The 12,605-nt window shown below is 37.1% G+C and overlaps 1 protein-coding gene across 5 annotated transcripts in view; it reads left to right on the plus strand.

Annotated features, from left to right (window-relative positions):
- Window positions 1-9,149, plus strand: part of MGAT4D (MGAT4 family member D) — a 39,159-nt gene extending 30,010 nt beyond the window's left edge. For 3 of the 5 annotated variants that reach the window (XR_009453033.1, XR_009453036.1, XR_009453034.1), the window contains 4 exons: window positions 1,178-1,308; window positions 1,965-2,072; window positions 3,822-3,985; window positions 8,399-9,149. Coding sequence is in view for 1 of the 5 variants with exons in the window: in XM_059697974.1 (XP_059553957.1) it covers window positions 1,178-1,308; window positions 1,965-2,072; window positions 8,399-8,413 (254 nt within the window). In the remaining 4 variants the exon portion in view is untranslated. The remainder of the gene's footprint in view (window positions 1-1,177; window positions 1,309-1,964; window positions 2,073-3,821; window positions 3,986-8,398) is intronic. The other 2 variants (XR_009453035.1, XM_059697974.1) reach the window with 2 other exon arrangements.
- The last annotated feature ends 3,456 nt before the right edge of the window (window positions 9,150-12,605 follow it).

The following is a 12,605-nucleotide window of genomic DNA, read 5'->3' on the forward strand; positions in this document are numbered from 1 at the left end:
ACATATATCCATGTAAAATACTTGGTGCTGATCATGTTTGTACCTGTTTAAAATTGACATAGATGGTGAAGTGATAAACCTCTCCCTGTTCCTTACATTTTTGTCCTCAAAACTAGATGTTAAACCTGTCAGCATGTTGCTTTGTGTTTCAGTGGTTCTCAACCTTCCTAATGCCGCGACCCTTTAATACAGTTCCTCATGTTGTGGTGACCCCCAACCATAAAATTATTTTTGTTGCTACTTCATAACTGTAGTTTTGCTACTGTTATGAATTGTAATGTAAATATCTGATATGCAGGATGTATTTTCAGGGGTCGCGACCCACAGGTTGAGAACCGCTGGTTAGTTCATTGCTTCTTACTGCTGTGTAAGTGCTACCTAATAATCCATTTGGCTCATCCACTCCCGGAGTGGTGGACCTTGATGGCCTGCAACTCTGCCACCACAAAGAAATGAAGTGCCATGTATGTTCCCTGGGGCAGGATCACTGAGGGCAAATTAGCTGGGTCTCTAAGTACTGCCAGGTTGCCTCGCACATGGGCTGAACGGTGTATATGCCCATTAGCAGTGCATGTGAGCACCTGCTTCCCCATATGGTTGGTAACATTTGATTTTACCCAGCAAACAATTTTTTTTGATGTTGAGCAGAGTATAAAGCATTTCTCAGGTTGTTAGTAAAATCCATCTGTTCTTCATAAACTTACTTGACCACTTTCTTCCCCAAAGTTTCTATAAAGTGGCATGGAATCCAATCTTAAAGCCCTGAAGGTTTTTGCTCAGCTTTGGTTAAAATAAGAAGGAAATTAGGTAACAGTAATACCTGATGAGAAGCTTGCAGAGAAAATAACTTTGTTGACATATTATTCTGAGAATTTAAAATTTTCTTTGATCTTTCTCAGCAAAGTCGGGTATGAGAAGGATAGAGAATATTCACTTTCTGACTACCACAAGAGAATATTGAACAAGGAGCTTGCTGTCTGTGATGCTGAAGTCTTCTTTAAGATTAACTTTACAAAGGCTTTTTAAAGTCATAACAGTTCTTTAGCCAATATTTACCAAAAATATGAGCTTGCTACATAGGATTTTACAATATGCTAACAAAGATAAGGAAAACAGAGATATTAAATCAACTATTTCCATCAGTAAATCACTTGCTTTGGTTCCTTTTTCTGCACAGGAAAGCTATTTAAATCTGAGGACTTAACTGACTTCATACAGTTTTTTTTAATGTTCTACAAAGATAAACCCATAGACTGGCTGTTGGCGGACATTTTTCAGGTGAAGATGTGTACCCCAGGAGAAACTCCTGTGAGTATGTTTTTACTTTGTAAATACCAAATATTTTAGAAGAATACTATCTGTCTAATATAATTACCTAAAATTTGTTTACCAAACCAAAGCTGATGAGTGCATCCGTTTTTTAACTTCCAATATTCTAAATTTATATTGACACTTCTACTGAGAGGTCAAAGAGCAGTGAGAAGTGCAAACAATGGGACAAAATAAGTGAAGACACAGGAAAAAAGGCAATAAAATGGTAGGCCTAAATCCAAACATGTCAGTATTTACTCCAAACATAAACAGCCAAGATTTACCAACTAAGAGTTTATCAGAATAGATTAAAAAAACACTATGCAATTAATTGCTGTCTGTACTCAATTTAGATATGCTATAGATAGGTTAAAAGTAAAAGATGGAAAAAGAGCCCTAGTCAGTTTGGATCAGTGGAAAGAGCATTGGCTTGCGGACTTAAGGGTCCTGGGTTTGATTCTGGTCAAGGACACATGCCCAGGTTGCAGGCTTGATCCCCAGTAGAGGGCGTGCGGGAGGCAGCTGATCAATGATTCTCTCATCATTGATGTTTCTCTCTCTCCCCTCCCTTACTCTCTGAAATCAATAAAAATATATTTTAAAAAAGAGTATGTGAGTTTTAAGCAAAGATTATTGTTTCTCTTTTTCCCCAGGAGAAATGTGTAGAACGAAATAAGCAAATTCGTATTCGATATAAACCTTCCCTTTTCCAGCATGTGGGCATACAGTCATCATATCCTGGAACTGAACAATATTTAAAAGTAAGATTTTGAAATGGTAATTGAAAAAGAAATAATGTTTCATGAACTTATGAACTATTATTTAGAAAAGAAGTGATGAGAACATGAGAGAGAGACTGTAAAATATGGTTGTTTAGATACAATTCATCTTATGCCAGACTGTATATTATGAAGACCAATCATCTTTTTTAAAAAAAATATTTTTTAATTAATTTCAGAGAGGATGGAAGAGGGAGAGAGAGATAGAAACATCCATGATGAGAGAGAATCATTGATTGGCTGCCTCCTGCATGCTCCCCATTGGGGATCCAGCTGCAACCTGGGCATGTGCCCTTGACCGGAATCGAACCTGGGACCCTTTGGTCTGCAGGCTGACGCTCTACCCACTGAGCCAAACCTGCTAGGGCACCAAGCATCTTTTCAAGACCCAAATTATCTATCATGGTTGGAAAATTCAGCCTATGTAAACTTCTTTGCCTCACTGTTTGCAGCTGTGCAATTCAAAGAGTAAGACTAAAAAAAGTGTTTTGAAAATCATAATAAAGTTAATTATTTTAATGAAATAACATAAAAATTATATAAGAATATTTCAAAATAAAATGCTTCTGCTATTGAATTCAAATGTATTTTCATTCTTATTTCAGGCCACTATTTACCAGATGAGCAAAAATTCAGCAGTTTGGTTTTTAGTCATTTTTAAATTTTCCTTCATTTTTGGAAACAATTCATAATTGACTTCAGCCTCTTGGTGAGGTAGAAGAAGCAAAGACTTTAGAGTCAAAACACTGTGTTTTAATTTATGGTATATATGTGTGTGTGTGTGTGTGTGTTTGTGTGTGTGTGTGTGTGTGTATAGTATTTAGGGCAAGACTACCGCTCTTCTGAGCTCTCTTCACCAATAAACAAGGAGTTCAAATGAGGTGATCCTTCAGATTTCTTCTATCTTTGAAATACTATTGACACGTCTGCACACAACAAAACGAATGATTGCTTTAATCCTTAGTTGAATTGAGAGAAAGGCACATCTGTATCCTCCCATCATTTCATCCATTATTTATGACCTTCTTTCCATCTTCTCTTTCATTGTGTATTTATTATATGGTGCTTGGGACAGTGCCTGGAACATAGTGTAATCTCAGTAAATGTTAGTTATTAGCTATCAGGCAAGGTGGAATTCAAGATAAAAAGTGTTGGTTAAACAAGACAACAAGTGTCTGGAATAATGAAAATTTAACTGTTAAGAATCTTTATGTAAAAAGTAATACCATCAAAATATATGAAACATAGCCATAGATGATGCAGAAAGAAATTAGTCTACACCATTCTATTTGTTGGTGCTATTATAATGGGATATTTTTCTTCTCTCTCTCTATATATATTAGAGGTTCAGTGCATGAAATTTGTGCAAGGGGCTCAGCCCTCAGCCCCGCCTGTCTGGGCTGGCCCTCGCAGCCCCGCCTGTCTGGGCTGGCTCTCACAGCCCTGGCTTCGTCTGGAAGGTTGTCCAGATACTTGTTCTGCTGTTTAGTCTAATTAGCATATTAGCTCTTTATTATATAGGATTTTTCTTGCCGAGTAAGATATTTTAATCTTACCTTTGTAAATTCACAACAGATTCAGTAGAATGTACCTCTAATCACTAATTTTTTGATGTTATAGTCTTAGTTTTTTTTTTTTATATTTCATACCACCTAAAATAAATAGGAATATATAACAGCTTAATGCTATATCAAAGTGATTATATTTAAATTATTTTTTAATTTCTAACAGGATATCTACTATTAGGAGTTACATAATTCTAACACCTTTTATAATGATCAGAATTCTTTGGAAAAAAATGGCATAACAAGGATTAGACTATTTCCCAACCTACTTCATAGTGGATAAGCGACTATGTCATATTTTTAAAAAGTTAAACCTTCAATTATAAACTGGTAAGTATAAAAATGATATACTGTATAAACATATAGAATATTATCAGATGTTAATCTTATTTTATATCCTTTGTGTATTAAAGTTTTGTACATATAACTTTTTAAAAAATATTTTTAAATTTATTTCAGAGAGGAAGGGAGAGGGAGAGGGAGAGGGAGAGAGAGAGAGAGGGAGAGAGAGAGAAACATCAATGATGAGAGAGAATCATCCATCGATTGCCTCCTGCATGCTCCCCTCCCCCCACTGGAAATCAAGCCTGCAACTTGGGCATGGGCCCTGACCAGGAATCAAACCACATGTGACCTGGCTGTGCATATAATTTTCTGATATACTCCATAATATTCTATTTTAGAAGAATCAATCAGTATTTCCTTTCCCCTCTTTTGTTTATAATGTACTGTAGATGTAGATGTAGAGTGAATTTGGAGACAATAGATCTGAGTTTAAGGCCTTATTTGTATCAATAGATATAACAATATCGATGAATCTCTGACACATTATACTAAGTGAAAAAAGCCAGTTGCAAAAGACTTTCAATTGTATGATTCTGTTTGTATAAAATTCTAGGTAAAGCAGGTCCTGTTGTCTCATTATGATTGTAATTTGCATTTCTTTAATGACCAGTGATGTTGAACAACATCTCATGGGGCTTGTTATAAATATACACATATGTGTATATGTAAATATAATAATGAAATATACATTTTAATGAAATATATATTTGTGAAATGTCTATTCAGATATTTTCCCATTTAAAAAATTGGGTTATTTGCCTTTTTAATTTTGAATTGTAACATTCCTATTTTGGCATAGTCTGACCACATGTCTCAGCTATGGCTTGCCCTTTCATTTTCTTAATAGTGTTTGCTTGTTTATTTTTATCTTTCTCTGTCACATGCTTTCTCAAATATTTAGTGATTCATGGTTGTCTGTTGAATTTGAATGAGCTTATAGAAAACTAGAGGCCCAGTGCATGAAATTCATTCACAGAGGCAGGGGGGGGCGGGGGGGTTGTCCCTCAGCCCAGCCTGCACCCTCTCACAATCCAGGACCACTGGCTCCTAACTGCTCGCCTGCCTGCCTGCCTGATTGCCCCTAACTGCCTCTGCCTGCCTGCCTGATCGCCCCTAACCACTCTGTCTGCCTGCCTGATCACCCCTAACCGCTCTGCCTGCCTGATGGCCCCTAACCACTCGCTTGCCTGCCTGATTGCCTCTAACCACTCTGCCTGCCTGCCTGATCGCCCCTAACTGCTCACCTGCCTACCTGATTTCCCCTAACCGCCTCTGCCTCGGCCCCCACTGCCACAGCTTCGTCAGGAAGGATGTCTGGAAGGTTGTTCAGTTGTCTGGTCTAATTAGCATATTATGCTTTTATTATTATAGATGTTAATATTGGTCAGTATGGGTAAATTTTCCCCCCTCCCCCTGTCCCCCACGCTACACTTATCCTCATATTTATTTATTAAAATGTAAGAATGAAGGAGGCTTCCTAGGAAGTTTTGGCATATAGGTAGAATTTGTTGGTTTGCAAACTATATTAGTGTATTTGAGTGGCTAGGTTTCTATTGTTTTGCGGTGTGTGTGTGTGTGTGTGTGTGTGTGTGTGTGTGTGTATTTCCCTAGTCGTTTGAGAGAAGTTGCACCAGCGTGCCAGGATACAGGGTGCTTTGTTCTGTGCACAGGTGCCTGCTCTGGTTATATCAGGCTGCTCACTCACTTTGGTTAGCGAAGACTGGGTGTGTGTGTGTTGCCTGAGCCATAAAGTCCGGCTGCTCAGGTTTGGGCGATCAGTGCTCCTGACACAGACTCTCATTTCATTCTCACGGTCCACCCACGTTTAGCTCCCATCTTCCACCAAATCTGCCATCTCCGCTGTCGCCCCCATCCACGTGTCTAGGCACAGATTCCTCATCCCCTCTTTGCCAGTCCGTACTCATCCATTACATTTATACCTCTCATCAGCTTGATGGAAGGTCTCCTAGGCTAAGAGCCCCCCTGCATCCTTGACACTTTGGAGTTTCACCTTTTTCGTGTATTTACAGTGGGGCCTTGACTTACGAGTTTAATTAGTTCCATGACGGAGCTCGTAACTCAAATTACTCGTATGTCAAATCAAAAAGTGAACGAGTGAGACACGTGATGCTGGGCTGATGTTGTGGCGTTCACTGTGATGTTTGCTGCGCCAGCTAGCGGTGGGGTATCTGAAGCTGGCTCGTAACCCGAATTTTCGCTCGCAACTCAAAGCAAAAAATCGGCCAAGAGACGGCTCGTATCTCGAAAAACTCGTTAGTCGGGACACTCGTAAGTCAAGGCCCCACTGTACTGTCATTTCTTTGAGGTCTAGCCATCCACCATCTTGAACCAAGTGTTTTGATATTTCATTTCAGTTTTTTAAAACTTTTCTTTTTCTAATCCTCACCTGAAGATATGCTCATTGATTTTAGAGAGAGAAGAAGGGGCCGAGAGACAGAAACATCGATGTGAGAGAGAAACTTTGATCAGTTGCCTCCGGTACACGCCCCAACCAGGAAGGGGAGATCGAACCCACAACCTAGGTAGGTGCCCTGACCAGAAATCAAACCTGAAACCTTTTGGTACACAGGACAATGCTTCAACCAACTGAGCCACCTGACCAGGACAGCTTTTTAAAAATTTAATTTTATTAAGTAAAATAGGATTTACTTATGGCCCCATAGAGATTGTCTCCCTCTTTTCTTTATCCAGGACTAACATTTTTCTTATGTTTTCCTTAATATTCATTCCATAACTCAGTCTTCTTTTTTAAAACACAACTTTATGTAAAATTTTTTCCCTAGCCAGTTAAATTACATATTACACTTCTCAAAAAATTCCTTTTTAAATGTAAGCTATAGTTTAATCAGCAGAAAAAAATAGTTTATCTCTATCTACCTTGTAGTTCAAAAATAATTTAATGAAACAAAATTTATCTTAGTGATAATTTTTTTTAGTTTCTGAAATGTAAAAATCTTGCCCATTTTCAGTTTAAAAGTTGATTGTCATTTTATGTTCTACATCTATAATAAACTTTCAAAAATTTCTTTTAGAAACAACTAAAATATTTCAGTATCAATAATTTCTGAAAGCAGTGGAATTTATATAATTTGATAAGCTTCCTCCTTCCTACATGAGAAGTCATTTTCCTTTCACTGCAGTGGAAGCAGTTGAATTTGTATAATTTGCTTTTGCTTCCTCCTACATGAAAAGTAATTTTCCTTTTACTGCATTGCTCTGGGCATAGGGCAAAGTATTTCGATTGGAGATAGGTTTGCCACATAAAATAAAGGACTTCCAGTTACTTTGAATTTCAGTTAAGTAATGGCTTTTTTTTTTGTGTGACACATTTGTTTTGTTATTGTTGCTAAATCTAAGTATAGTTGGAGGTGATGGAGGGAGCCATAAGTTTATGCCCTTGACATGTATTAACCAATGACATATGGAATGTTTGCATTTTCTTTAAACTTTTAAAAATAAAATGAAATGGAGGTTTAAAATATTTGTATCTTATCTACAGCAGTTTGTTGGCTGTAATAACAATCCAACAATACAGATTTCCCAGTGATGGAAATCTACTTTTAATCATTTTAACACCACAACAATATTAAAACTAACATTGTCTCATATATCTTAAGAGTTATATCTTTTGCCAATGTAAAGCTATCTTCTCTATCTAATAGGTGGAAGTGTCAAAAAGACAGAAAAATGAAAGAATATAATCAAGTATTTGTCATAAAAATAATTACATCCTCATGAATTAATATTTCTAGATGTTACAGTTTTATATATTTTTTATTTTTTTCAATTATGGTTTACACTCAATATTATTTTGTATTAGTTTCAGGTGTTCCGCATAGTGGTTAGACGATCACATACTTTACAAAGTGTCCCCCCTGATATTTCTAGTACCCACCTGGCACCATACATATTTATTACGATATTACTGACTTTATTCCCTATGCTGCACTTTACATCCCGTGACTATTCTGTAACTACCAATCTAATTCTCCATCCTTTCACCTTTTTCACCCATTACCCCAACACCCCTCCCATCTGGCAACCATCAGTCTGTTCTCTGTATCTATGAGTCTGTTTCTGTTTTGTTCATTTATATTGTTCTTTAGATCCCACAAGTACTGTAAGTGAAATTATACGATATCTGTCTCTCTCTGACTGACCTTTTTCACTTAGCATAATACTCTCTAGATACACCCATGCTGTTGCAAATGGTAAAATGTTCTTTTTTATGGCCAAGTAAACTCCATTGTATATAGGACCACAGCTTTTTTTGTCCACTTGTCTATAGATGGGCACTTAGGTTGCTTCCATTTGAAAGAATATATCCACCCCATGTTCATTGCAGCATTATTTACAGATTAGTTATTTGTATTTCAGGAAATACGAAGCTAACCGTAACAAGAAGAAACTCTGTAATACCTTGGGACCTCAGAAACTGTGCTTTCTAAATGGCATCTTTCAGACGTTGTAATAATGAAAGTATATAATTATATAGAAAAGGAGAAAACAGTGAGCAAACTAGTGGACTTGAAAGCATGAAACTATCTCTTATGTCAAGAAAAATTAGAACATTTATTTATGATGTTTATACTCTTACAATTTAATATTAAAATAGTAAAGGCAGGAAAGCTTTTAAAAATTGAGAAATGTATTTTGTTGACTTAGATAATGATGCTATTACAAAATCTCAATAAATAGCTAAAAGCTCAGAAACTTGACACTGTCATGGACAGGCTCAGCATGAATTGGTGTATGTTCTAATACATTTTGTGAAGACATCTAGAGAAACAGAAAGCAAAAGTTGAAGCAAGCCAGGGTCTGACAGTGCCATAATATCTTCTTGTTTTTTAAAGAATGTATTTAAAATGATAAACGTATGCCTAAATACCATTTGATCTGATTACCAAACATCTTGATATTATATATTCTAATAGTCATTCAGTTCTAAAGATTTCATACTTTCTCTTATTATTACCTTTTTAATTCATTGGTTATTTGGGAATGTGCATGGGTTTTTAAAAGTATATATTGGTTTGCCATATTTTATTGTTGATTGCTTATTTAATTACATTGTTAGAGAACCTTATGTAATAAAATTTGAGAACTGTCATGAATTCTTACGTTTCATACAAATTTGAAAAGAATGTATAGTCTCTATATGCATTTTAAAATATGTTGCACTAATTTGTTTTTATAAATGTATTATGCTTTTAAAATGTACTCTCAAAATATTCCTATTTATTGGGTACAGGGCTCCCTTATGTCAGCCTTTTAAATTTGTTGAAGTCTTTTGAGTCCTTACTAATTTTTGTCTGCCTGGTCCATCAATTCTTATAGGAGTCCATTAAGATCTACTGTTCTCCTTGTTATTCTATTGAGTTTTAGTTTATTTATTTTGATAAATAATGAGATATTTCCTCCTTTTTATCCTTTGTCAAGTATGAAAATCTGAATTCATACTGCTGTTTTATCCTTGAGTGCCAAAAATGCACATTTATCTCAGTATGAAGTGTCTTACATACCAATGTATAAAGCGAATATGCAAGATGAACTGTTCATGTGTCCATTTCATTCTCGCCTTTTAGAGGAAAAGAAGTTATATCTCAAAGCTGGTGAGGGGGAGAGAAAAAGACATTATATGTATCTTAAAATTTTTTAATTTGACTTAAATTGTGAATTTTTAAAATTAAATTTGCCAGAGCACATTCCAGGCTAATATGAAAAATTAAAGCTAAGTCCAGGTACAGCATTTTTTGAAAGGATGGCAACATTCCTTGAAAAGGTGGCTACTTGGACTTCATAGTCTACCATCCAGGACTCAAACAAAACTCCTGAAGGGGTGGGACCATGAAGTGGAACAGTATTAAAGGATGCTGTCCGACACATCACTGACTGTTACTGAAAAGCTGAGATGATTCCAAAGGAATGCTGCTTTGGCCCTCAGAAAGAGGCGTTTGAATTCTGACCAAATTACCCTGAGAGTGGCAGATGCTAGAACAGGGGTGGGCAAACTTTTTGACTCGAGGGCCACAATGGGTTCTTCAACTGGACCGGAGGGCCGGAACAAAAGCATGGATGGAGTGTTTGTGTGAACTAATACATGTTAACACGGCTGCTGGTGAAGGAGCGGAGGGGAGAGCAAGAGAACCCTCTGCTCTTTTGGCTCCGCGGGCCGGATAGAACAGCCGAACAGGCCAGATCCGGCCAGCGGGCCGGGCCGTAGTTTGCCCATGGCTGTGCTAGAAGGAAAAGAAAAAAAAAAGAAGTTAAAAGACAGCCTTAAAGATTTAACCCCCTAGCTGCTGTCCTTAATGAACTGATTGCAGAATAAGAGTTTTGGCGGTCAGCACAAAGCATTTCTAGAAAACGTTCCTAATGTGACCAGGAGAGATGTCCCTGCTTCCATCCCATCCCTCCTGCTCCCAATGCTGGGTGTTTGGAGGATCTCTCTCACCCGCAGGGCCTCTGGTCTGAGGTCAGAGGGAGGGGAGATTTGGAGAACCTTGGACACTCATCTAGGAGATAGCAGAGTAAATAGTGCTTATTGGTTGGTTTGGGCATTTGGTTTATAGCATTCATACTGATTTTGCTTCTTAAAAATCACTTTTTCTTCAAACCTACACATGAAGGCAAATTATGTGTTTAAGCCTCTTGACTCAATATAGCAGATAAGTTTGTAAAAACCACATTGAGACCAGATTTAGTGAAATCTTTTTTTCTTAAACACCTTTTTTCAAGTGAAAAGAAGTTCTGCAAACATTGAGACATAATTGAAATTCTGTTGCCAAAATGTCTCTCAGGTATTGAGATAAGCCAACAACACCTGCACTATTTACTATTGAAGTGAATAGTCATATGGTAATATTACTAATAGTAGTAGCAATTGTAAATGTGGTCACACCCATGGGTAGAAGAGAAAGAGAGACCCTCTACTAACTTGGGTGTGTAAAACTATCTTGGGGTTTGTTGTATACTCTTATCTGGACCTTCCACCCTCTGGCAGAATTGCAACAATTAGAGGCATGGTGCACGAATTTGCGCATGGGTGGGGTCTGGCCGGCCCGCCCCATGGGGGCCCATCTGGCCAGGCCCTCAGTGGGGACGGGCCTCAGGCGGTTGGTGGCAGGCCCTGGCCCTGATCGGGGTGTTGGGCGCTGATCGGGGGCCGGGTTGGCCGGTGGGGTGGGGGTGCAATGGGGCCCTGGATCAGGCTGGTTGGCTGCCGCAGTGCACATCACAGCCACCAGTCCTTCTGGTTGTTCTGCCTTTTCGGTCACTGGGCTTTTATATATATAGATAATGGGAACTGAATCTGGGCAGGCTTTTCCCATTGAAACCATCTTTGTATTTCCCCCCCTCCTTAATTACCTTGACATCTATTTTTAGATGGTGTGTTGATATTAACAGCCAACCAAAGGCATGAGGAAGCTAATTATATGAGGAAGTTTATATGAGCCAATAGGTTTTTGTTTTGCTGGTATTTTCTTTTTTAAAAAAGTGATAAAATGAGTGATTTCTTAGGAAAATGCAGTTTACCCAAATTGATGCAAGTAGAGAGAGAAAGCTTAAACCAATCAATATTCATAGAAGAAAAAAAGCTTTTGAGAAATAACAAAGCACAAAGAGGTACCAGACCTAGATCGTTGCACAGGGAGATTCAAGTACACTTTTAGAAACCAGGTAGTCTCGATATTTTAAATTTGTTTCAGAATATAGCAAATAATGAAAAATTTACAAATTATTTTATTGAGTAGGTATATCATGAACACCTAATCCTGATGGTAGTACAAAAAGAAAGCCACAGACCTATATCATTTATGACAATTGATATACAAATCTTAAATGCAATATTAGAAGTAGATTCCCAAACCAGTAGGAAAATAACACATCATAACCTGGTGTTTTGTTTTGTTTTTTTTAAACCAGTAGTGCAAGAATCAGATTAGGATGCTGTTAGAAAATTTGTTAATAGAGCATACAATACTAATGGGTCTGAGAAGAAAAATATTACCTTCACAGTTGCTAAAAAAAAGCCTTTTAAAAATTCAACAGCTACTTCATATAAAAATTAAATAAAATTGCAATGAATAGATACTTCCTTAACATGATAAAATTGCCAGATAAATTACACATATGTAAATGTATGTACTAAAATTATTTGTCGATATAAAATTAGAACCTTGGGTATCCTGTATTTTAATTTGCTATACAGGCAATCATAGATAAAATGTACAAGCCTCATCCTAAAGATGGTTCTTACTTAATGGAGAAATAGTAGGGGCATTTGCACTGAGATCAGAAATATGGCAAGAATTTTTAGTTTTCAGCTTCCTCATTGCAAACTTTGAATATATCCTTTAGAAATTATTTTCAGCAAGTAGAATTGTCTTGGTTATGGGCCACAGAATTATGTTGAATAATAAAAGTTGGAAAGACTGAAGAGAGAAATATTACTATAAAGTACCTCAAGTTAAAAAATAATCAGTAAACACTATCCAAACACACTCCAAAAGGTGACAGCATCAAAAGTCTAGCGTTGGTAGCCTTATTACTGATCCAGTGTGAAAAATGTTCCCTGACACTG

The sequence above is a fragment of the Myotis daubentonii genome, chromosome 5, assembly GCF_963259705.1.
Source record: "Myotis daubentonii chromosome 5, mMyoDau2.1, whole genome shotgun sequence".
NCBI classification, from domain to species: Eukaryota; Metazoa; Chordata; class Mammalia; order Chiroptera; family Vespertilionidae; genus Myotis; species Myotis daubentonii.